At 38.6% G+C, this 27,142-nt stretch overlaps 1 protein-coding gene across 3 annotated transcripts in view; it reads right to left on the bottom strand.

Annotated features, from left to right (window-relative positions):
• Positions 1-27,142, bottom strand: part of CFAP99 (cilia and flagella associated protein 99) — a 63,189-nt gene that overhangs the window by 5,868 nt on the left and 30,179 nt on the right. For 2 of the 3 annotated variants that reach the window (XM_072862231.1, XM_072862230.1), the window contains exons 7-14: positions 24,598-24,678; positions 22,368-22,433; positions 21,337-21,396; positions 16,727-16,815; positions 14,293-14,497; positions 12,382-12,523; positions 11,038-11,189; positions 5,325-5,530 (exon numbers count right to left, since the gene is read on the bottom strand). In XM_072862231.1, the coding sequence (XP_072718332.1) occupies positions 5,325-5,530; positions 11,038-11,189; positions 12,382-12,523; positions 14,293-14,497; positions 16,727-16,815; positions 21,337-21,396; positions 22,368-22,433; positions 24,598-24,678 (1,001 nt within the window). The remainder of the gene's footprint in view (positions 1-5,324; positions 5,531-11,037; positions 11,190-12,381; positions 12,524-14,292; positions 14,498-16,726; positions 16,816-21,336; positions 21,397-22,367; positions 22,434-24,597; positions 24,679-27,142) is intronic. The other variant, XM_072862232.1, reaches the window with a different exon arrangement.

Below are 27,142 nucleotides of genomic sequence, written 5' to 3'. Positions count from 1 at the left end.
GTAGGTCATCTGGCCTATAACTGAAGAAGCAGCAATTCAGCTTTAAAGGTTTTCCTGTAGGAAGTGAAAACACTTGGAACAGTTGGATTAGGTCTTCTCAGCTGTGTTTAAAAAATGGAGAATCTGAAGATTTGCACAGAGGATCCCTCCTGAAAACCAAATTTTGCTCTTCATTTACATTTTCAAACTCCACTTGTGCATCAAAAGTATAAGGAGATAGATGTGTGACAGCTCTCAACTGACTCAATACTTGTAGGCAATGGAGTAAAAATGGCTACTTGACCATTCTAGGCACCAAAATATCAACTTAAGTAGCTAGGACTGTATTTATAAGCTCACCTTACAAAATGGAGTCTTGTGCAATAAACACAAATCTATTTTTAAAAGCAGAAGTAGGATTGCCTTATAGTGCAATAAACAATTTTTTTTTAAATTATTTCCTCATACTCTCAGTCTCAGTGACTAGGGCTGTCTGTACTTCACAGTACCTTGCCTTTTTTCTGTCCTGCACTACGTAATTCTTAGTTATTGCAGTGAGGAAAATGGATGTATCTAACTGTTAACAGTTCACTGTTAAGAGAGTCATTATTTTGACATTTAAGAACACTACACTATTAGATTGATTACTATTTTGTACTAATGTGAGGGATTTAAGCACTCAAAATCTGACTCCCTTCCAAAACAATTAACTTATTAAGCACCTAATTTTAGGTGTGGAAGTGATTGTTATTCATAACAGCATTTTCCTCATTTGAAATAAAGATTATGAAGCTGTATAATCAAAGTTCATTCACAGAATCACAGAATGGTTGAGGTTGGAAGGGACCTCTGGAGGTCATCTGGTCCACCCCCACCTGCTCAGGCAGGACCACCTAGAGCTGGTTGCCCAGGACCATGTCCAGACGGCTTTGGAATATCTCTGAGGATGGAGATTCCACAGCCTCTCTGGGCAAACTGTGCCAGTGCTCAGTCACCTTCAGAGTAAAAAAGTATTTTCTGATGTTCAGGGGGAACCTCCTGTGTTTCCTCTTGTACCTCTTGTCCTCTCATTGGTCACCACTGAGAAGAGCCTTGCTCTGTCTTCTTTACAGCCTCTCTTCACGTATTTACATTTCTGATCCATCACTGCTGATAAATTTCCTCCTTCTGTTTCAATGCTAGTGAAGAACTTATTACCAGCAGTAGGGACTGAAAAACTAAATTTTACTTCCTTATTGCAAATCCATACAGAACGCTAAGTATTTATGGAATTTGTGAAATTAATGAAATCACAAATATTATGAAGTACCAAACCAAAGTCCCTCATATTGCTAATTTTTCAGCTTTTTTCATTATTCTAGGCTATGTTTTTGAAGATTTGAAGCAACAGACACACATAGGGATAGCATGGCACATGTTCCCCTGTTACATCTTTCCACCTCCATGTGCTGTCTGCCCCTTCCCTCAGTTGTGTGGCCGCATCACAGGGTTGTGCTGCCAGGGTGTCTTACAGGTTTTTGAGGATGGGGCTCCGTTCTCCCCTCCTCACCCAGAAGGCCTTTGACCGCCTAAGTCAGACCTGGACACTCCAGGGAACACCTGCTTTAGGGAGTTTGTTCTACTTGGAAAGCACCATCATGGTCATCCATCCATAACCCTCCCTTCTGCTTGTTCTCCTCTCCCTCCTCATAACCAGCCTTCCCTCTTGTCCTCCTGCCATGGCTTCCCTCACACTGTTTCCATCCCTCCCCAGATCAGGCCAAGAGAGAGGCGTGACACTGGTGTGTGGTCAGTGCCCCTTGTCAAGGAGGGGTTTGAGCACTGGCAAGTGTCAGGAAGAGAAAGGAGTGCTTTGCCACCTCGGCAAACACACAAACACACCATCGTTTGTAATCCAGTGCTGAGACCCCAGCATGCTACACCATTACCACAGTGTGAGATGGGGATGTGGTAAACTTTTTTGTTGGTGGGAGTCTGTGCATCTTGTTCCTCTTAACAGTTTTCTGATTCTTCTTCCTCATGTACAAGGAAGTCAAGGAGGATTAGTGTCAGTTCAGAGTGTCACCCTGGAACAGGAGCTGCTACCTTCATCTGGATGTTGCCCTGACTTGGAGAGGGGAGGAGGCTCGAGCAGCAGGCACTGTCGTGTCACTTGAAAATGAGCAGGAAGACAAACGAGGCAGGAACATGAGCAAAACCAGAAATAAGGCTGACTTCTCTGTACTTTACATATGTGGCAGTGGCTGGTGGGGACGTGGATGTGCTACTGCCATCTATGTGAGACAAACAAAAGGATAGTGTGGTGTTCACTAGATGGGCTTGGAGAGGAGCGAGGAATTGAGTATGTGAAGTTTTGTGAGATAACTTTCCTCTGGACAGCTTGAAACCACATGAATGGTGAGAACATGCAGTCCCAAGACCAGACTAAATCCAACCCAAAGTAACCCCCCCCCAACCACAGATAATGTGGATGGAGGGAGCCTCAGCACCAAATGGTTTGATCTGTTGCTTGAGTCTTAGTGCATTAAATTACTTGGAGTAATAGATGTAGCCTCACTGGAATGAAAGGGAATTGTACCTGAAGTATACAGACACATAACTTTAGTACATTAGCATGTATTCAAACACTCATAAATCTTTTGGTGCTCATGTTCGAAAGCTGCGAACTCAAATGTTTGTCCACTTCATGTGCCAGTGCTGATTCTCAACCTGTGTGAAATTCTAGCAATTAAAGGGACTTCCTGCGTATATACTGAATTGATTCTTAAGTGTTCTGCAAGCACTCGCAAAGCCACTGCTGTGATGGATGTCACGGCTTGCAGTCTGTTAAAGGCTGATGTCTCTAATTTTTCATGTTCCGTTTCCTATTTCGTTTAATATAGCTCATTATATGCTTGCTAAATGTGCTTCTTTTGTGTTGATGTATGTCTGTTTGTAAATTATATTGAAAGGAACCTGCTTGGTAGGGACCCAATTAAACTCCAGCTGACACTAACTAAAGCACATTTGTTTAGCGAAGCTTAGCCGCCATACTTTAGCTGATTAGCAGTACCCTTCAACATAATGCAATTTAAGATACATGTAATTTTATATTAATGCGTAAGGCTATCTTATGAAGACTATTGGTAAGCATTGCTATTCTATCCCTATAATAATGAATTAATTCTGTAAACATAAAAAATTGCTTTTTACATCTCCTGTGCAGCATATCAATAATACAACCCAAGCAATTAATCACTCACATTGACTTGACGGATATTTCAGGATTCAAGATCTGTAAATCAGGTTTAACATACAAAGCCTATAATTTGTTTAGAGAGAAATAAAAGCTGCAGCAAAGTGTCTAGCATTTGTAAATAGGCCAGCATGCCGTACTTCTATATTAACAGAAATAACACCATAGATTTGCATTCTAGATGAAAATGCATTAAATACACTCCCAAAGAACAACATTTCTGGTATACTTTGATGATGCCTCTTTATAGCAGATGCTCCCAAGTTACGTACATAGATTGCCTGGGAGCCATGAAAGGAAATGTCTTGTAACATCTATAATGAAACTTTATATTTTCTTTATTTGGAGAGCAAACAGGGCTGCATTAAAATTACTGTATTACTTCTCATGAGTCTGACTAGAAGCTTGCAAATTCAGTGTTTAATTTCATTTGGATTCTACCATCTTTGGCATGCTGGTCTATTCTAAAAAACATTTCAAATGTCAGGGCAAAAAGTGAATCGAAGTTAGCTCCTCATTCAAGCATAGCTTATTTCAGGATCAGAACAATTTTAGATTTTAATTAAGCCAAAGAGTCTATTTTAAAGAAACCCAGCACTATACCAAATTCACAGACTGCACATCCAGCATAACAAATAATTCTTTAAGTAGTTACTAGTGAAAGAGGTTTTATGTAGTATACAAGTTCATAATGCCTAGTTTGCATCTGTAGTGGGGAGCAGTGGCTTGAGTTGCTCCCACAGGCTTTCACAACAGTGAATGTTCAGCCATGAGAGTGTATTTCCAGCTCCAACACCATTTCAGGTTCTTTAGTCTTAAAATCTTTTCTCGATATATGCCATAGAAGAGAGGGTCACTGATCTATGCAGTCAATCCACTGCAGCTGCAGTTATTGATTCATTAAATTCATTAAACTATCTTCTTAAGTACTAACATAGTAAAACCCCAAATCTCTGGAGATTAATGATCATCAACAAACCAAATTAGAGCTGGGACTAGTGAAAACTAGTTAAGTGAATACACCAATACTGCCTTCTGTAATTGAGATTTAGAACTGGATGATAAATCAATAACACAAATTGAACTCTAAGAAGCCACCTTTGGTATCTCAGCAATAAACATGAATCTAAGACATGTCTAAAGACATGCGTTTTTAGCCTGATAGAATATGTCTTCAGAACGTCAGCCTGAACATCCGCTTGCAAAACAAATATGGCAAGACAAGGACTAACCTCTCAAACTCACAAAAGGGAAAAGGTGAAGGACAACTTGCAAGAAAACAATGGCAAATAGTCAAGATGCAGTAAAAATGGCATAAGATCAAGAGTTGTGCTGTATTTTACACTTTTACACAGGCTTTCTTCCTGCTCAGCTTTATTTGTAAACAGCTTTAACTTAGATTTTAAGCTCTTTGTGGAAGGGACCTATCTTCTGCATATGTGAAGCATCTACCATGGTTATAGATCCTTTATGACAATGAATAATAAATATGGTAATGAATAATAAATATGAATAATGAATACAAAATTTGATCAGAGAGCCTGTAAGCAAAGATTTTTCTCTTTGATCTACTGCTATAATATATTTAATTTATAACTTATTATTGTTATCAGAAAACCACCTCCCTAAAATATTTTTAACTTCTAAAATAAGGCCTGCCTTTTCACATAACAAATGAAGTTCAAGGAAGAAAACTATAGCCCTAATGTATTGGTTTAGATGAAAATGAGAAACCACTTTAAGTAGCAAGCTAGAATGATTCTAATAAAATCAAATTAATTCTGATTAGCTGAAAAGGAAGAGAAGAAAGGCAGAACTTCTTTCTCAATGTGTAATATTGACTCTGAATCCTGGGGCAATACTGTCAACACTAGCCTACGGAGTGTCTTCAACCATAAATTCAAAATGATTAAAAAGATTTGTTAGATCTGATGCAAATTATTTTCAAGAATGAAAAGGAAATTCTGGCCCCAGTGTAATCCTTGACAAAAGTCATACTGATTTATAAAAGGGCAGTATTTTGCTTTCTACTTGTTTTTCTCCTCAAGGGGCGAGCAAAATATTAATAAAGTTGCAATGTCTTAAATGTCACATGCTGTTTTATACTGACTTTAAAGCAGCTGCTCGTCCAAGTTCTGCTCTGAACAGGGAAATCTGGTCCAGTTTGTCTAGAAGAAGTTGTTCCTTAGCTTGTTTTTCATGAATTATCTGGTCTCTTTTCTCTTCCTCTGCTGCCTTCTGTGCTTCTCTGAGTAGAGCGAGGCGTTCACGTAGTTCCACTATTGACATTTCACAAATTAAACCATGGCCACCAGTCTAGAGAACATGAAATATAGGTTTAAATAACACTGTAAATACCAAGGGGAGAGTAAGTGAGTAAAACCAGAATATTTTGATTGTGTTCCAAATCATGCTGAATATATTTTGACTTCCAGAAAGATAGGGTTGGCCCTCACCTAACGGTTACTTACAGTTTTTAAGGTGGTTGGTTTTAAGGTGTAGAGCTTACCTTTCATATGTGTAAAAACACAAGGCTCATAAAACATTTCATGAAAAAGCATTGAAACACACAGTAGATTAGTCATAAATACCATGTATTTACTGTCCAAAAAAATTCTAGTTGACTTATCTTTTAGTTTTAATAAGACTTTTGCAGTTTTTAATGTGTAAAACCGCATGTTTTTAGTTTGTAAAACCAGAACAGACTTTACACTAAAAAATATGCATTCTTTGGTATTTATGTATTTCCAAATTATGGATTTGATCTATGATGGCATCTACTATTTTTACCTGAAAAGACTAGGACTAAACAATGCTTTGTACCCACGAAATTCAGATCTTAATGCCCAAAGTTAAAATATTCAAACCTGAATGTTTAATGAAGGCTTTTTAAAATCCACTTCGCAATGAGAGTGATAATGAGCCTGATTCTGAGATTTAATGAGACACTTCTGCACCTTAGTTTGCATACAAAGACAGATCATTTCTAAGCAGATTTGTGACCACTTGAAGTTTTTGGCCCTTGCTCTTACATATACTCTTCCTTTCCCTATGTCTACACATACGTACATCTGCATATATAGAAAACTTGCATAAACCCACACAAATACTGAGCTTCTGTGTAGCTTTCTTTGCAAAATTTAATCCATTTCACACCAACTAATATTCTTCTGTCTATCTTAACACAGTTCTGGTACACATCTTTGGTGTGTATCTTGTACCATGGCATGTTATAATGGAATATATGAGTGCAGGAAATGAAGACGCTAACCTGACTCTTGCTATACAGTTGTGTAACAGTAAGAGTGAAACACTGGTTAGGATTTTAATCACAAAGACCTTGCTCTACTTAGTTCCATAGAACTAGTGATGGGGGCGGGGGTGTGTGGAATCCAGAAGAACAACCACTCCTCCTAATTGTATTTTTCAGACTGAAATTAAGTGGTAATGATAAACATACGTAAGTAAAACTCATTAAAATCCTTTTAATGGAGAGAAATTATTCACTTAAAGAGCCTTCATTTTTTCAAGCAATCCTTTTTACCAGGTTAAAAAAAGCCCTTGTATTGAATACTGAGCGAGTCGTTGACAGAATAGTAGTTGCCTTTCTGCTTTTGAGCTTTTCACAAAACAGAACATGAAGGGGAAGGAAAAAAAAAAACAGGAAAAGAGAAGGATGCTCTGTCATAGACAGATGCCCAGATTGTCAGTTTGTCTGTAAGAATTGACCTGGATCCAGTCCCTATTCTCTGGTCTGGGATGCCATCTGAGCAGTCTAGTCAGGTACTCGTCCTCCAGCGACCATTCTCTGGCTGTTCAGAGCAGTGGGTCCATGAAATAGGGGGAAATCCAAGAGAGATGAAGAAAACAGTAAGGCAGGGTGGGGAGGGCAGGGGCAATAAAACCACAAAATAGAGTACAACAAATAACCAGGCTTGGCTCTCTGCTGCTACAACATTGGTGCTTAAGAGGGATTATTATTGAGTTAGTCTGCAGAATCTGATTGTCAGTGAAGGAGAACGTGTTTTTGGTGGCCATCCCTGGGGACTCCCTCAAGATTTCCAAGAGTCTCTCCTGCAGTTTTGGTTGCCATACCTTCTCTTTCTAAAGCTTCAAAAGTTGAGTCAGTAAGAAGAGATCATCACTGTTTTTTCACCTAAAGTCTGAGTCCTCAATTTTGGCTCAGTGGTTTCTGCTTCCACGCTCCTCATGTGTACAAAACATGACCTAAACAATGGTCACCAGTAGCATCAGTAGAAGATTCATAAAAGAGTTCAATATTAAGCAGTCTTTATTTTTGCATCTCTTTGAAAAATATGTACTACCATATGTTACTGAAACAGTAAATGATCATTTATCTCCTTCTCAGGTTTCAGTTCAGAGTGAATTTGCAAATAGTGAGTGCTAAAATACCTTGCCTCTAATTTAAACTAGTCAATGACCATCAAGTCGTATTCACAGGAAGTGAAAGGAAAATGTTTTGCAACAGGGCATATATACCAGTGGTAGTGTTTGAGCATGGCAAGCATTGCTGAAAAGGTCTAGGAAAGAGAATTTTATAGAAACATGGAATGGTAGAGGCTGAATATTTTGAGTGTCTGCTTTTCAAAAATACTCAGTGAAGACAGTGAAGTGGTTCCTAAAATATGAAAAATCCTATACTCATGCAGTAGATAATGCTGGAGTTCAAGCAACTTAAGTGCCATCAAGGGGAGAACTGCGTAGTTTAAAAATTACGAGAATGAATGACAATTTTATGGACATATACTTAATTTCACTAAGTCTGAAAAAGCCTTTTGTAGAAAGAAAAAAACAGGGCAAGCTATCACCAGAAGTGTGCTAATTCTCTCAGAGTGCTGTTGTAATAGTGAGTATAAGGGAAGTGTGAAGTTGAGATACAGAATCATAGAACGATTTGGGTTGGAAGGGACTTTTAAAGACCATCTAGTCCAACCCCCCTGCCACGGGCAGGGACATCTCTCACTAGATAAGGTTGCACAAAGCCCCATCCAACCTGGCCTTGAACACTTCCAGGGAGGGGGCATCCACAACTTCTCTGAGCAATCTGTTCCTGTGGCTTATCACCCTCATTGTAAAAAATGTCTTCCTTATGTCCAATCCAAATCTACCCTCTTTCAGTTTCAAACCATTGCCCCTTGTCCTATCACTACAGGCCTTGGTCAAACATCTTTCTCTGTCTTTCTTATAAGCCCCTTTATATACTGAAAGGCCACAATAAGGTCTCCCTGAAGCCTTGTCTTCTCCAGGCTGAACAACCCCAACTCTCCCAGCCTTTCTTCATAGGAGAGGTGCTCCAGCCCTCTGATCATTTTCGTGGCCCTCCTCTGGACCCACTCTAAAAGGTCCATGTCTTTCCTGTGCTGGCAACCCCAGAACTGGATCCACTGGAGTACTCCAGGTGGGGTCTGACAAGAGCAGAGTAAAGGGGGAGTATCATCTCCCTTGACCTGCTGGTCACACTTAAAAAGAAGTGTGCAGCCCAGGATATGATCGGCTTTCAGGGCTGCAAGTGCACATTGTTAGCTCATATCCAATTTTTCATCTACTAATATCCCCAAGTCCTTCTCCGCAGGGCTACTCTCAATCCTTTCATCCCCCAGCCTGTACTGATACCGGGGGTTGCCTCAAGCCAGGTGCAGGACCTTGCGCTTGGCCTTGCTGAACTTCATGAGGTTCACATGGACATACTCCTCAAGCCCGTCAAGGTCCCTTTCCTCAGGTGTATCAACTGCATCACCCAGCTTGGTGTCATCCGCAAACTTGCTGAGGGTGCCCTTAATCCCACTATCTATGTCATTAGGGAAGATATTAAATAGTATTGGTCCCAGGGCGGATGCTTGAGGGATACCACTCATTACTGGATTCCACTTGGACAGTGAGCCATTGACTGTAACTCTTTGGATGCAGCCATCCAGCCAGTTCCTCATCCATCTAACAGTCCATCCATATCATTCAGGTCCATTCTCTTGTACTTACAATATGACCCGTATGGCCACTCCATTTTCAGCAACCTTACACTTTAGTAACCTTACACATAGGATAAGCTTGAATTTTGGATTAATTTTTCACATATGACTTGAAACCTGCTGTGTTTTTCTGCTTTGTCTTTTGAGATGACCTAGATGGGAAAATGTATTTAAAGCCATATTCTGTACTTAGAAACAAACAGTATTTCAGTGGAAGCTCTATGTAAGGGGTTGACAGCCACTGTAAGTGGAAATGAAATTAACTAGGTTCAAAAATAACAAAGTACTGACATTCCAGTCACCTTCATTTTCCTGAATGAGAGCCTGCACCATTTTACAGAAGTTGTTGTGACTGAAGAAGTAAAGACATTTCCACATCCGACTACATCATACCATTGTGTCTTTGCAGCCTACATGTTGTGACTGAATCATCTGGGTAACAAATGTGCAGTGAGACCAGCTAAGGGCTCTGTTTAGGGTTGACACCATGTGCAACTCTATCTGAAGCAGTAAAAGACCTATAGATTGGAGTACCTCTTGGCATTTCCATGCAGACAGTTTACAGTATCTGTGGTGTACAATAATTCTTTGTACTCTTCACTTTTTTCCCCTGCTTTTTCCTTTGTGGTTCAATAGTATTTCTCCACAAATGGGTGGAGTGAGTCTGGGTTTGAAAACAAGAGAATTGCCTTCTTTGGCTGGAAAAGAAGTGGAGAAGTGATGGCAGCAGCCATAAAAGCAACCAAAGAAAGTAAAGGAGGATGAGACATCTGGGGATCTGAATTTATTCTTGTTCACTTATTTCACACTTTAAGGTTAAATGTGTTCTAAAATCTGATAAATGAGATGGGGGATTTATCTGGTGGTTGCAAAGATAGTAGGTAGCTTTGGAATCTCTGAATGGCTCAGTTCTATTCAGAGGAGCAGGAGATAAAACCAAAGCATCACATTGACTGTTCCAACAGCTCCATGGAAGGAAGACCTGTTCCTTCTGTATGGTTTCTGCAGACTAGCCATGGTTTTTTTTAATTTGTGATCTTCATTTAAATACTCATGAAAGGAAAGAAAAAAAACCAAAAGGATTATATTTAAAATTGATAGTGCAATTTTATATTATTCTATGTTATTCTTCTTTCAGTGTGCATAGAACAAATGGAAGAGTATTTTCAGCTGCTCTGCTTCTGATTTAGTGGTAAGACAACAGATTTCCGGATGCTGCCTAAGTCTGGAAATTCTGCAAAGGTGGGCATTGCAAAGCCCCATCTCAGGCAATATCTCAGTTGTTGTGCATCAACAGTAAGCCCAAGGAGTTTGGGATACATTTACTTAACCACACATACATGAGTTATTTGCACAGTACATGCGTAACAGCTCAGCAGGTTTTGGGTTCTCTTGACAAGTCTCTTTCATATACCTGAATGTTGGCAGTTTTGAAAGCAAAGGAAATTAATTTTGCTAATTACCATGGCAATCACCACTGCAAGATGAACAACTGTACATCAGTCCAAACTTTGTGTTCATTCAGTCCTCACCCAGGACTGACAAATCTGTGAATTTGTGAAGATGGATAGAACGTGTTGTAATCACTTGCCAGTCTTTTTTTGAAAGATATCGGGAAACCCCGATCCTATTGGCAAAATCTGAAGAAAGTTCAAGGGGACTAAGATTTCACTTACCATCAGAATATTCTTCCTGGTAAAATTTTCATTTTATAAACTTTGTGAAAGTTTCAGTTCAGATCTAACCTTTGTGTAATGGGGTCACTGTACTTAATGCTATGCATAATATAAATATATACATTTATGTTAAAATGGTAGTTTTTCCTTTTGAGCTTACCTCAGTTAAATCAACAAACTTGGGTCTGAGGCTTGGTAAAGACTCGATAGCTCGTATTTGTTGAATTAGTTCATATCTTTTCCTAAGCTTCTCCTCCTCTTCTTCTAAAGCTTGCCGAAGAAGTTCTCGATTTTCTTCACAAACTTCCTGAACTGAAAGAAAAGAACTAATCTATGTTAGCTGGCTGCATATTTTAACAAGTAGTCCATCTGGAGGAAAATTCATATGCATTTGTGAATAACGATAATAATACTGATCTAAAGGTACTTGAGGGAACAGTCTGGCGTTGGTGGGAGGAATGATCAGAGAAACAAATGAGTACTTCCCACATCCACTATCTATTATTCTATTCAACACATAAACATACTGTATATGTACATAAAGTAGACACTTTGAATTACTGCTTTGTAATTTCTGTTCTAATTAGTGCATGCTGTTTCATTATTTAATAAAAGGATATTATACAACAGCAAATATTCATAGTTTTTCAAGGTATATCTATGATAGAAATCATTGAATTGCAAAGGCTGGTAGGCTTTGCTAGGCCATTTCAGAGTGGCTAACACCCTCTGCCCGCCTCAACCCTTACTGATACAAGTATGGAGATACACAAACAGAGAAAAGTCTGCTAACCAAAATATGCACAACTAGAGGTAGCCTGTTCATACAGTAGATGTTAATATGGCATTGCATTGGAATATGTACACCCATGCCAGTCAGAACAGCCTTCTCCCTGGACTTCATTAGCTAATGCATTAACTGAAGAATTTTCTTCAAGAATAATGGAGGATGAGTAACATTATTTCCCTTCATCCTAATGACTGGTCTGTCTTGGAGGTGGTACATCCTCCTCCCTTGTGATACTGTCCTTCTAGGAGATGGCTTTTCTTTCCTTAGCTACAGTCTTCTTCTCTGGACTGTCTTCTCTGGAGAAGACAATAATCTTGAGCCATGATTCTTTCACAGTGGTTGCTAGGCAAATTCCCTCTTAATGATATGAATGACAAGAATATGGGCTTAATAACTTGATTTGACAAAAAGTACAGTCATTCAAATATGCTACTTTTAGATGGAAGGGAAACTAGTTGCAGAACATTAGTGCTGTATTTCTCCCTTTTAAACAAAGAGTAACTCCCATGACCAGTAGCTTAGAATTTCTGATCTACCCATTACCAACTTATTCCTGGCATTCATATTCATGCATTCATGGAAACGTATAGCCTGGATCTTTCCCTCAACTTCCCTTTCCTTTGTGTAAAAATTGTAATTGGCCCACTAAAATAAAGATAAAGTAATTTGGGACATTTGGCATCATCTCTCATTTTTCTGGCAATATATAAATACCTATCTGCTGTTTGTATTTCTGGAGCTTTATTTTTGCTTGCTTTGCATTCTTGTGTCCTTCCACGACCTGCTCCACCAGCTGTCTCATTTCTTTCTGTTCCTGTAGACGTTTCTCTGCATACTGGTGCATCAACTCTGCTTTCTAAATCCCAAACAAACAGGTGAATAAAATTCCTGATAACTGGTGATCTGCGTGCCTCAAATCATTGAAATAGTGCAACGATAAATGGATTAAAAGTATTACATCATCCACAAAAGTAGAAAAGTACATTAGCTGGGGACAACATAGAGACCCAGATTTAAGCTCCCCTCTCTGTGTTTTATTTACCCACAACAGCACTCCATAACTTTTGCACTGCTGTTTTCCAGGAGTCCTTCCCACGTTTTTCTAAAGCAGACAAAAAAAGCCATCTCTGGATCTGGTTGTGAGATACCAAGAAGAGTGCCAATCTAATACACAGCTGGTTATGTGCCTGCAGGATCTTCTTGGGCCTAAGTCATATCTCTGTATCATACAGAAAGTCCACTTTTGGCTATCATGTTCCTTTCTGTGTCAGGGGAAATGAACAGGAAGCAGGAAACTGGATTTTTCCAGACTGCCTTCCTTACTGTACTTTTGGTTTTCGATGGAAGACTAGAGTTTTAAAAGAAGGAGGAGGGTCAGCATGACAGCTGTTGGTGAATGGGGATTTGGTGCTCAGTACTTCTAGACATCTCCATATGGATGAAGTGCCCTGCTGGCATTTGTTGGCAAGTGAAGGGAGCTGCCTGGAATTGGTCAGGTTAGAGCAAATCTGATTTGCACATCCCCAAATCTATACATATCGGGACATCTTTGTTAACAAATAAAACACTTATGCTCTGAAAGTGAGGTGAATATAATAATTACAATAATTTTGGAATGAGTGTGAGCGATCACACTATGCTCAGTTGTACGTAGTAGGGTTCACTTTAAGTTCTTGCTACAGCCTGTCTAAACACAGATGAAGACTCAATGCCAAAAAAGGTTGAAAGATTTTTTTAAAGGACAGGGAAGGAACTCATTAAGCAAGTTTCCCTTTTGCAGCATGGCCTTTATGAAAATCTTGTACATTTGTGGTCCCATCTTAAGTTGCTGAGACACTGCAGAGACATCTGTGAGAGGTGGCCAAGAGAAAAGTACTGGCTGACCTACAGGGCTTAGCAGCAAACTGGGCTAATAGAAAAGAAAAACCTGTGACAGTAACTATGCAAAATTTAAAATCTATAGTATTAGTTCTTGATCACTTGTTTAGTTTATAGGAAAAGCACTGGAAAAATGTAATGTGAGTTTGGGGAAAAAATGAAAAGATCTAGCAATGTTTTTGGGAAACTGTGATTTGCCAGATTGGAAACTGTGTGAAAATACTTCTTGGCATAAATATTCAGTTTTCCATATATATAGATCCAAAGAGGGTTCTCTGCCTGAATTTTCCCGTAAGAGAGATCTAGGCATGTCAGATAATATGAAGTAAATTGAATTACATCAGTTTAAGAAAACAAATTCTTTCACATTTGTGGCTCTCATTTTAACAAGATAATGAAATTAGTCATATATTGGTGATTTCATTAAAAATGGTGCTTAGTATCTCAGTATCTGTTCAAAAAGGATATGCACAATGACATGAATGTAGGGGAGAATGTTTTAACCTTCTGTTTTATTCAATTGACTTTGTAAGTGTTATCAATCAAATCAAACACTTGTAAAAAATACTTTCATGTATAAGCATTCCTGTGTCTGGAAGTTATAGCGCTATTTTCCCATTGTTTGCAGACTCCAGTGAGTAAAGACACTGTACAGAACTTTTATATCTCCTTATAATAGGTATAATCTGTGGTATGTTTTGCACTGATTGAACGTAAGCAAAATTTGAGCAACGCTGTATGTATTACCTCTTCTCTCATTAGATCAGCTTTTTTCTTATTTTCTTGAATTACATTCTGATGGGCTAGAACTGCCTCTTCATGACTCAGTTTCCCTTGAAGCCTCCTACACTCTATTTCAGTCAGCTGCTCTTCCAAATCTTTTCCACGCATCTGTTTTTGCCATTCCAAGAATTCAGATGGGTCTCCAGCCCCTCGTAGCAAATTTTCAATTCTGCAAGAGAGAAGAAAGAGTATACAATTCTAGGAATCTGGCTCTGCAGCCCTGCCTTGGTTTGTAAAACATTTCTAGTAGTTTGTTGTGATATAAGGTGTTTGATCTCTGCAGAGAAAAAAGGCAGTCATCGCAAAGTCATTTGACAGATATATTTCAACTCCACTCTAAGAGGTGTTCCTACTCTGTGGAAAGCCTGGGAAAGCCAGGCTGGAAGAAGGTGCATGAGGGCATGGACCTGAAAGTTTTCAGTAAAACAAAGCCCCAAGAGAGGGCAAACTTTAGCTACATATGGATTCTCCTAGAGAGCAAAGAGAATCAGGCTGAAGGTATGTACATTTTCTCAGAGGATTACCTTGCTTAGAGGTAGAAAGAAATACCTTTTCTCTTTGGCAATCTTCTTGGCCACTTTAACACAGAGAACTAAAAACTTTTCTGCTTAATTCTATTTCTGTTTTGTATTTTGTCAATTAAATAATATTGCTGTAATGAGGCAAAGAAATATTCAGCTATTAAGCAAAACCACGTTCTTATTTTTTGTGCTCAGCTGAGAGAGAAAAGCATAGCAAAGCTCTGGGGCAGGCCCATCAAAGTCCTGCAGCAGAGGATTGAATGAGCCAAGAATTAGGGCAGAGACACAAAAATGCAGTGAATTGCGCCTTACTGCTGCTCCCCAATGCATATATATATGTATCTGTTGTGTGTTAAATGCAGCTGAAGATTAAAACTCAATATAAAATAGTGTTAAGTCATGGGGAAAATCTATTCCTTTGCTGAGTGGAACAAAATTCTGCCAGACAGAGTGAACAGTATCATATGTTATATAAAGGAACCTCAATATACAGACATAGCTGATAAGAGAAGCTGAGTGATGTGTAATATCTTGTGCTAAAATCCTGATCCATATACCAAAATTTGCTATCTCCAAAGACCAAATCCAAACTTAGGCAGTCATTCCAGGACTTAAAATGCTAGCAATATTTAGTGCTTAGCCTAAGTAAGGTGGATTAGAAATAATACTAAATCAAGATGACATGATATAGGTTTTATCTTTGTTAAAATTATTAGTGAAAATGTTCTGTAATTCTAATTATAGAATACAACCTGCAGTGGCCATTCAAGAGTCACCCTCTCCCTAGTTAAAGTCCGCTGAAAACCTATGCTGCTGAATAAGGATTCCTTATGTCAGGATTCCTTAGAGCCCTGAGTGCACCAAAAGGACCTGCAACCTCTTATTCCCCACCCCTGCCTAGGATTTAGTTGCTTGTGTTCAAAGACAGCCCTGTTGCAGTGCAACCGTATAACATTGGATCACACTGGAGTGAAAAGAACAGTGTGAGGAAGAGCTGTGAAAAGTCCTGTTGTGTGTGTAGAGTTTCTTCCTGGGAGCCACATTTCAGCTGATGTTAACACCTTCTGTCCTTGCCTAAGCTACACTGTAGGTATGCCTGCACCCACCCTAGTACCTTGTTGACCCTGCCTTGTTGACTTGGCTTCCTGGCTTGACCTCAGCCCTGACTCGTCACTACGGACTCATCTAGCAATCACTGGACCGTTCGCTGACCCTGGTGTGTGTCACTGGATGCACTCCGCTGCCTTGCCAGCGTACTATGGAACTGAGCTGCTGTCACTGAGGACATTGTCCCTGCGTGCCTTGCTGTCACCCTCAGCTCCTGGCTTATCTTGCCTTGTGGAGCAGCACACTCTTGGTCCTCCATATCTTACTGTGATAGAAATGGACAAGTATTTCTATATACATATAAACAAGTTTTATACACATATAAACAAGTATCAAATTTGGCACATAGTTGACCACAAACCATTGAAGAAAATTGAGGTATATTAAATTATTGGGCTTAATATATATGCATCTTTTATAATGTGCACAGAAATAGATGTGTATTTGGGTCATTATTTATTCTGGAGAATTGGAATAAATATAACAAGGGATTCTTATTGGACTTTGCAAGTGGACACTAGCCAGAGTGCTAAATCAGAACACAGTCACACTGTATAGCATCTACAGTAAAACAATGTAGACTTTAATGTAGACTTTCATTTCAGTCCACTTTTCTCTTTGTCAACCGTGTTTATAGAATAGCTTCCTAATGCCTTACAACAGATCCATTATTTTAGTTTACCTGGAATTTACTTAATTATTTTTAATGTGGTTAATTATTCTATATCCAGGGATGTGAAAAGTAATCTGAGAAAGAAGCGCGATTATACCTCTTGAGCTCCTCTTCCATTTTCCGCTGATAGAGGGCACCCTCTCTTAAAATAGCTGCAGCATTTAATTTAATAGGTATATTGTCAATCTGTCAGGAAAGGGAATGTACATACTATAGTTAGTAATGTAAACCGTAAAACAGAGTATAAAAACATTTCAATGGGTTAAATAAATCGACCTAAGACAGCATAAATTTTGCTTAAAGCATTCATCTAGCATTAATTTGACATTCACAATGAAATTGCATGCTGTTCATAAACCACTCAAGCTGCTTAAGAAATCAGCAAAGTCCCCCAAGTGGATTATAAATTTGTAATCACTCTTGGACCATGTCAAATCCTATAGAATGTGTTCACTTCCTTTCATTTTTTTCAGTGCTCAAATACATAGTGTGCAGGGATTCCATCTGCTTTGGACAAAGAAAATAAACTTGCTTCTCTGAAAGATGGTAAGTTAGCCAAAACCATTAAAGTAAAATATAAGCAGTACCTTTCATAGGAAGGTGTCAAAAGTGTTGTACAAATAATACTATTTTAACTTTGAAATATTTCTAAGACAACTGGCATCACCAATTGCCATACCCATTTTCTAGATAGTAGAAGTGAAGTACAGATCTCGGTGACTTTCAGTCCTCATGGTGTAACTTGGACTAGATCCTGTGGCTGCTTTGCAGTTCTTCAAAGAAGTGCCTTAGGACTAACTCCCAGACAACCTCTAAACACTGAGGGAGGAAGGGAACAACCTCCGTGCCAGTTAAAAATGTTCCCTGCACAAGTAGGCTATTCAGAAAAAATATATCACCTTTGCAGATACGTATAATAGACCTGATCTGAACCAAGGCAAAGCAGTGGGATAAGAACTGGGATCATTCCTGCAGAAAACAAAGCTTAGTCATGACACATTTGACCTAAATCCAGACAAGTTCCGTGTTCAGAATCCAAACATGTATTTAAATTCCAAATTAACAGCTTAATGAGTGGCTGAGAAACAGACACACAGAATCACTCAAGCTATATGCTGCAAATATTGTATGCACAAATATGTACTGCAGTCTCCTGAAATACATAAGCTAACTGGAAAAAGGATTTTTATAATTGATATTAATTAGGCAGGTTGAGGATAACAAACACATGCTATCACCTAGAAATTCACGAAGTAGAATTACTGTGTTTTCCACACAGATGGCACATTTTAACAGAAAGAAATAATTACCTAGCTGTTTCTTGACAAAATGATAACTTGAAGAATTTAGGAAAAGAACCCAAAACAATGTATTTTATTTCTTTTGTTTGACTCACTATACTTACTCTTCTTAATGCCTAATGATGTCCTTCCTTCCTTTTGGTCTACTTCTCAACCCTTCTCAAAGTCTCCTGCATTATATGAACATTCCCTCTCCAGCCTGTATTTTATACACTATACTGGCTTAGAGTAGACATTTTCTCTGACACATGTAGGAAGTTTCATATTTTGGGCAATTACCTGTGTATACAGATTTCAAATTCTGTATTTACTAACTATAATTTGGATAAAGAACTAAACTAAGAATGATTATGGAAATACCTTTAACTTCAGTTTCACAGTTTATTAAACAGAAATATATCTGTACGACAATGAAACAGAAATATGACAGCCCATATAGTCAAAATAACTAGGACTCCCAAGATATATGCAGACAGGTATAAGTAAAATAACTGAATAGATTCTTCCATTTCATGTGGTATCAAGGAAGTTTTGAATTTTACTCGTTCTCTTTCTGTCATGAGATATCTTCCCTTTTTTTCAAGATGAGAAAATGGAAATACTCGGGAAAATGGCAAAACACTGTAATTCTTGTGGAAAAAAATTGTATTCACTATTTCCACCTAATGAACACACAATAGCTCACCAAAACCAATAAATATGTAAAGAGCAAGGCCTGATATGAGCAAGAGGCAGATTGAGACAGAGTGATGATGCATTTGTACTTTCTCATTCTTCCAGTGAAAGGGATGAATAGATATTTTGGTAACAGCAATGAGAAATAATTGCTGCTGCACATAATAAATGTGTCTGAAATGAAAAAAATGTATTTAATATACTGTGCGTGTTCTAAAAAGAGGAAAGAAAAATACTAGTTGGTTAAAACATTATATAATTTCATTAATTTGAGGACAGATTATAATCTTATTTATAGATCTTGGATAAACCTTCCTCTTAGGATTTGTCTACTCAGAGTTGAACAGGCAGGAAGGCAACAGGAATAGAAAGTATTTTAAAAGTCAATAACAATATGCCTATCTCAGCTTGAAAGTTATGGCAGCATCTTGAATATCACCTAACCAACCTTTAAGGCAAATGTGTTTAGACGAGATAAAACTGATTGTGCTCCTAGAGGAGATACTAGCAGGTGTTAAAAGTGGCCCTGATCAATGCCATAAGATGCCAGATCCATATTTTTCTTTATGCAATTTAGGCAGATGGTTTGACTCACATTTGCCCTAAGATTTCAGTATTTTAAATTATCAGAAAAGGAAGTGGAATATACATAGTCTTGAACTAAGCCCATATAATTACAGGTCATGTGTTTGGGTTAACTATGTAAATGTTTCCTGTTTTGGTTTTTTTTTCCCCTCTTTTGAGTGTAGAAGGAACTGGGATCTTACTACTTTCCTGTAATTTAAATGCTGCTGGATTGTAAGCAAGCAGACTGAATAGGTGATACTGTTACTAGAGAGAACTTCAGCACGTGACAAATGCCAGATACGCTTTAGAAATAGTTGCCAGATGCCCAGTTCCCCAAGCACGGAATCAGTCTTTCCAAAGTGTATATGAGCTGTACCTAAATGCATAGTTTTAAAGAGTAGGTAGGCCTGCTCACAAGGTATTTGAGGTCACAATACAAGCACAGCTTCCACATGAAATTATTCTACATATGAACTTGAAACAAATGAAAGGTGACAGGTTGAACGATGTAAGACTGAAGATTATCTGTAGTACAGTTACTGCAGAAATAGCAATGTGAGTTTTCATGTGTTATACCATTAAGGCTGAGCAGCCCATTTTCCATGTTTACAGTTCTCTGACCCTTGGAAATCCTAGCAGAGAAGCAATCAGTATAGTGGATCTTATGACCTCAGTATATGTCTAAAGAAAACAAGACAAACATCCAGGCTGATTGTATATTGTGTATCAGATAGTCATTAGCTGGAATGATTGTTCAGCATTCTTCAGGATCTCATTTTGAAACAGTGATTTACAGACGCAAGATTCTTCTGTCCCTGTGCTGAGTTCTTAAACCATGGGTTCACAATTCTTTTTTTTCCTGTGGCCTATTCTCAGTCCTTACCATTTTACATAAAAACTTCTCCCTTTGGAATTGAAAACACTGTTAAGGTATTACAGTTACATTGTGCAACTGCACACAACTTACCTGTTAGGGCCCTGTCCTGGTTTCAGCTGAGATAGAGTTAATTTTCTTTATAGTGGCTGGTATGGGGCTATGTTTTGGATTTGTGCTGAAAACAGTGTTGATAATACAGAGATGTTTTAGTTGTTGCTGCACTAGTCAAGGACTTTTCAGCTTCCCATGCTCTGCCAGGTGCAGAAGAAGCTGGGAGGGGACACAGCCAGGACAGTTGATCCAAACTGACCAAAGGGCTATTCCATACCACATGACATCATGCTCAGTATATAAAGCTGGGGAAGAAGAAGGAAGGGGAGGACGTTTGGAGTGATGGCATTTGTCTTCCCAAGTATCCGTTATGTGTGATGGAGCCCTGCTTTCCTGAAGATGGCTGACCACCTGCCTGCCCATGGGAAGTAGTGAAGGAATTACTTGTTTTGCTTTGCTTGTGTGCACGGCTTTTGCTTTCCCTATTAAACTGTCTTTATCTCAACCCACGAGTTTTCTCACTTTTACTCTTCTGATTCTCTCCCCCATCCCACCAGGGGGGAGTGAGCGAGCGGCTGTGTGGGGCTTAGTTGCCGGCTGGGGCTAAACCACGACAGGCCCTCAGGGAACCAACAGGTCTTAATTTCCCTGACCATCCTCACCTAGGCCTGCCACTCACACCCTCTGCTTCCTGGTCCAGGAGCCCCACTTAAGCTCAGACATGGGTTTCGGTCCTTTCCCGTTATGCTGGAGGCAATTCTGCTCCTGGTTGTCTCTCCAATTGTCTCCTGCTGTCATGGACGTGGGTTGCTGTTGTAGCCTTGTCCCCTGCCTGGAATTCCTGGATGGACCCCAGACCTGACTTGTTACCTTGCTTTGTCTAAGGATAACTGGCTGTCAGCAGAACCCATCACTACCACCAACCTTGTCGTGTTGAGATACTGTGGCCTGGTTGGTGAGGGCACTGCCTGTGCTTTCATTACCTTTGGCTCCTTGTTTCTCTTCCCTCCTGGAGTAGCCACACTCTTGTTGCTCCCTGACCATTTCTTTGTGGATTGTTAATGGTCCATAGGCCAAAATTTATGAGCCCTAGACCCAATCCATTCTCCTGGCCACAGAACGTGGTGTAAAAATGTGGATTCCAGTAGAGTTTGCATCACCACAGAATCTGCATGTGTGTTTTTCACTACAAAGTTTTAAAGTACATTTGACAACAGTACCTTAAAGGTTACTCACCTTGCTTTGGATCTTTTGAGCCTGGAATGCTGTATTACACTTCATACTGTCATGTGTGTTCTGCAGTTCAAACCAAAAATACATTATTTCATTTCAGAGACAGATTTTCAAGTACTCAGCAAAAAATATTAGGTGTTTACCAAAAATCACTCTTGAATATTAATCTAGAGTAACAAATACGATCATAGGGGACATATTTTGGAATTGTTATATCCACAGAAACTTACTATGTACACCCAACTTAGTGGGAATATTTCATATCAAATGACCATACAAAGGTAGGTCCAAATATTGACTAAAATTTATTGACTAAAATAATGCTAAAAAAGTAACAGTGATGTTTTGTTTGACTATGAAATATTACCTATATATGTGAATATATTCAGCTCTTAACTGAAATAGATATTGGGAAGACAAAAGAGAGTGTCAAAGCACACTTCATGAAATTATTAAATAGTGGTAGAATTCTACTGATGGTTATTAATTTAATTTTATGATGTTAGCTATAAATACTGATACGAATGTGTCTGGTATCATGGGGATGAACACAGTGAATAGAATATGCAGATGCGATGCTGAAATGAATATATTACATACATAGTTTGGTGACATAGTTGTGAACTGGGAATCAACCAAAGGAAGAATTCTGTATGAATGGGACTGTTATTCCCTCAGCTTGGCTGCTCTGTGGCATAAAAGTTAATGGAAAAATAATATGTGGGTTTAGAGAAATATTGCCTGTTTGGAGACTTGTTGGAGTAGTATTACAGGAAGGCTGCTTGTCTCAAAATTAGGAGAATAATAAAGCAGCACCAGAAGTATAAGAAGAGGGGGTTGTGCATTATGCATCCAAAGAGGCGAATGTTAGTATATGGATGTGAAATGACAGTACAGCTATAAATTATAGCACATAATTCCTAACCCCAAATAAACAAAAATTTTCAAATACTTTGAGATATCGTTAAATACTCTGGTCATTTTTCATCTTCATACTGGGGGATTTTTAGGAAATAAAGTATTTTGTAGCATACCTCTCCCTTTTCAGGCTTCACAGTTGCACACCTGAACTGGTTAGCATTTGCTTTCAGGAGCAGATCCTAAAATTAAAGCAATTAGCTTAAAGATTATGGTATGTTTAAATTCTCTAATAAGAATTTTCTGTCTGAAAAAGCCTTGCAGCCTGGACCAGTATATGAATTTGTTTCCAATGAATGAAAGCTTATTTAGTATTTATATGGATTTTCATTCCTGATTAAAGACTTGAAGTAGGCAAGTCTTGATTTTCTACATAGTTCTCTCTGGTTGTATCCCTTGCATAGGGCATCAGGCCTTTGATATGTCTGCCCATATGAAACACGTTGCTCATCCAGAATTCAACTTAAAAGCTTCATAATTATCTCTGGCACATCAGTACCATAGGTAGTAACTTTTTCCACATAGCTAACAAACAATGGCTTTGTTTTTGAGTTAAATTAGAAGAGTATGATCAGGGGATCTGAGCACCAAGGGTTGCTCCAGTAGGCACACCCCTAACAGTAATTCCACCTGTCATTTTAAAGGGGGAAGTACAGGCAGCCACATTTCCAGGATTTGGATATTTCTTTTGCTTGTAAACAGTAACCTCTAATCAAAGCTGTGAAACACAGACTAGATTTTCTAATGGCTTTCTGCACAGCAGCTGTCCATAACATCAGTGCTTCCATAACTGTCTAGAGCATGGCTTTCAGTGTTCTCAGTCCTTCTTACAGATGGTCAGACCTGGTACTTATAATGACAGCTATAGCTTCTGCAAAAATTCTATGAAACAAATGGCATTTTTAATGCATATTTCTTTTAGGACGCAACATTTCAGCTTGTTTAGCAAACAGTCTAGGGAATGCTTTGGATGCCTTTTCTAACATTCCAGAAGTGACAAAAACTGCTGTTACTGCAGCTATAATTTCTGTGTTGGTTTTCCTTTGTTCCTTGTATTCATGCATTTTCTCCACTGAAGAATGCAGCTGGTAGTTACGTGATTTTATAGTTGTCTTAGATTTTTGACAATATAGGCACTCTGATATCTTGCTTTTCCTCCCCATTTTTTCTAGGAAGCTTGTACATACAAATAAACACACAGACAAATAGGCATGTGCTTTCTCCACAATATGGAAATAATAAAAGGATAAACAATAATGTTGTATTGTTTTATAATGAAATACCAAGCATAGGTAATGTGATGAGCCAGGAAAAGGCATGCAAAGTTTATCCCCCTAGAATCTATCACACATTAAAGCACTTACTATGGTTTAGGAACAGAATCCAATGCCCCTTTCACAAGGACATGAGGAGAGCCCAAACAGTGATAAATGGACTTGTATTGGCTAGTGAAAGCTAGAGTAAGGCATTTTCAGAATGGGGGTGGGAGAGTGCAGATAAAAGGGAGTCAAATAGCATGCCTTTTATCAAGCTTATACTGTTATTCGATTGGGCATGGTGATTGCAGTGTGGGGAGGAAGAAAAAAGTGGAAACTGACATTTAATTAATTCCCTTCGAAGGAGAAGACAACAACAATCTGCTTTAACTATGATAGGAGCTAACTCATTGAACAGGATTCATATCGAAGCTTGAATCAAATAACTAGATCTGTTTCTTTGTTTTTTCCAGGCTCTCCCTTCTCCTGCTCTCTTAATACACAGACCAGGTACTCTGCTTCTTTACAAATCATGATGGCTTCCTGGTCTCTCAGCCTGCTGAAGGAAAGAGTATGGAGTCTGCACAAAAAAGAAGTCAGAGTCTGCTGATATTTTAAAACAGTGGGTGATGACATGTGGTTATTTATCAGTTACTATAGAAAACAAACAAAAATATTGAACATATTTTGCATTTTGAAGCCTTAATTATTAAGCGAATACCTTAAATATCCACATGTCCCGTGGGAGTAAAAGAGCCGTCAAACTATTTCAAGCTTGTGAAGAGAAGAAAGTAATCATGTTTCTGCTACCTTACATGGCTCCTTGCATAATTTCTCACATAGTACTTGTACAGTCAATCAAAGGTGGACCTTGTCTCAGACAATTAGTAATAAAATAAGGAAGGTGGAAAAAGAAGATAGAACAGAATAGAGGATACCAACTTCATGACTCCAGAGAAAGTGACAGGAGCTATTAGGTGCAAAAGCAAATACGTTTCAGATAAAGTTCTAAGACTTGTGAAAACAGAACATTACAGAAGAAACAGTTTAGAAGAAAGGAAAGACTAGAACAAGAACATCATACACTTACTTCTGCTTTTTGGCGATTTTTTGTTTTGAGTTCTTCTAGTTGCTTTTTTTCCTTTGGAGGTTTGTAGGTGCTTGAAGGAACCTATATTAAAAGGCAATAATCTCCACAATATGGGGTATAAAACATTCCAAGCAATACATTTGTGCAGGAAAAAAACACATTCACTTTTACTGTAGAACAGCTGCAGTTATTTTTTAACTATTGATTCTTTTCTATTAGTGCCAGTGTAGAAGACATGGACAGATTCCAATTAGCTGGGACTACCCAGGCTTTTCAGTCCTGTCCAATGTAATACAACCCCTGGACAAAAGACCAGAAAGAAAGAAAAATCTGAAACTAGTCCAAGAAAGGCTAAAGAAATAATAAATCCTATAGGCCCTATCAAGGGGAAAAGGAAGTTGCCAAAAGGGCAAAAGTTCTGTTTGGCATCTCATAAACTTTATCTTCACAGCGCTGACAGCCAGATAGGGCAGCTGAATACAGTTAAGCTGTGGAGCTCTTTGGCACAGTATGTGGTAGTAGCAACAAGTTACAGACACTCCAAAGAAGTTTAGGGAAGATAAATCCTTTGAAGTTTATTAAATACCCAGGAACTTCATTACAACTAAAGAAGTCTTTGGACTGAAATGCTGGGAGACTGAGAAGAAAGTTGGAGAAAGCAGCAGCTATGCTTGTCCTGTCCCTGTAGTCTTCCTAGACATCTGCGTTTGGCCACTGCTGGAGTAAATACACTGGGCAAAATGGGCCTTTGCTCTGGTCTACTGTGGCTGCCCTAGTGTCCTTGTAAGGGAATACCATTGGAGGTGTAGATTAAATGTTTGGAGGTAGAGGACTGAGAGGACTCTCCTAGCATTAGTCAAAGATTTGGGAAAGCATTCACATGTCAGAAAGTGCTACAGATAAAATGATCAGGAAAGATTTATAGTCTGGCTGCCATAGGGATCAACAGGACACTAGGGACTGTATGCTTTGAGTTAGGCTGAAACTTCTGGGGGATTTCAATATTTGCTTGAGCAACGAATTTTGCCCAGAAGCAAACTCTGAAAAAAGACTGGATGTCTCCTTCCTATGTGGGTGAGATAGTCTGCCAGTTTACTGGACATCTGCTTAAATATTTATCTTGCTAAAAATGTTCTAGCTCCATTAGAAGTTACAGAATTAATTCAAGAATTAATGGGGAAAATCTATAATCTGTATTGTACTGGAGTCAGTTTAGGGAACATGGGGATCCCATCTAGCTTTATTGGACTATACAAAGAGCTATGCTTTGAAAAACTCATGAATCTGATGTACTTTCCACTGCCTTTGCTATTTGACATCGTTATCTAGAGGCAAAACAAATGCACAAACAGAAGCAGCTAGCAATTAAAGGCACTGGTGAGACTGCTCAAGTATTTTTGTGAGCTTTTTAAGTGAAGTAGAACTGCAAGTATTTCCCAGCAGTATCTAAGAATTTTTATTATGCTTTTATGGATGGAGAAATTAAAGCCCAGAGCATTTGCAAAGGGTTGCACAGGCAGTGAGTATCAGTTTATTTCACTCTTCTTCCTAGTCATGTGCTTTACCTGCAAAACTGTACTCATCTGCCAGTGTAAGCTGAAAATCTCTCCTCAGAAACTGCTATGCTTATTCCAAGTAATTTAAGGAGGAGACTTTTCAATCATCAGCTGTGTTTCAAACATGATCTTAGCCTTGTAATTTAGCCCTCAGGTACCATGGTGATGAGTACCAATCAGACAGAAAGACAGGCAATACAGCAATTACCCAGTTGCCAGAAGAGGATGACTAAGTAAGTCACTGTAAGTAAATTGTAAATTCCAGCAATAGAGAGACCAAAAAAGCCAAACTGTACCTACTTAACCCTAATGTGAAAAAAAGAGGGCTGCGGGTGAGAGACACCAACCTTGCTTTTCCTCTCCAGCCAGTGGTCAGGCTCACCTATGCTTTCTGGATATCCTTCTACCAGAGGTTTATTTAGGGAGTAGGTACCACAAGAAGTTTAAGGAAGAACAAAGTGAATAATCACTTGAACTTTGGTAGTCATCACTCTTCTATTTTTTTAAAGTTACTCTCATAAGATGGACAAGGGCAAGCTAATGCAATGCTGTTGTATTAAGAACTTCTATTTTTATATATAACAATATCATAAAGATAGATATATTGTTGGGTCTATATATTTGCAAACAAAATCCTCTGTATTGGCCAAATGAATTCACTCATTTAATTATTTTAAACAATCAAGCAACTCCACTCATGAAGCACAGCTGAAATAATAGGGAAAATATCTAAAAAATACACTAAATTTGGCTGAATGGTGTTACAATAACTTCTCAGTGTGGCCTTTTTATTTTTTTTAACTACATTATTGGTTACAGAAAATCTAAAAATAAAATAATTGCATAATCTTATTTTTCTACTACAGTTGTGATAGTAAAAGAATGGATTTTATTTGTAACTCAAGGCCAAGATATCCAAGGAAGTTAAATGTGTCCAAGTCATTTTGCATGTTATCAGGTTTAAGCACCTGTCTCCGTCTGTTTCCTTT

Source organism: Ciconia boyciana, chromosome 5 (genome assembly GCF_034638445.1).
Source record: "Ciconia boyciana chromosome 5, ASM3463844v1, whole genome shotgun sequence".
Classification (NCBI taxonomy): Eukaryota; Metazoa; Chordata; class Aves; order Ciconiiformes; family Ciconiidae; genus Ciconia; species Ciconia boyciana.
This window is presented reverse-complemented; position numbering and strand designations above follow the sequence as displayed.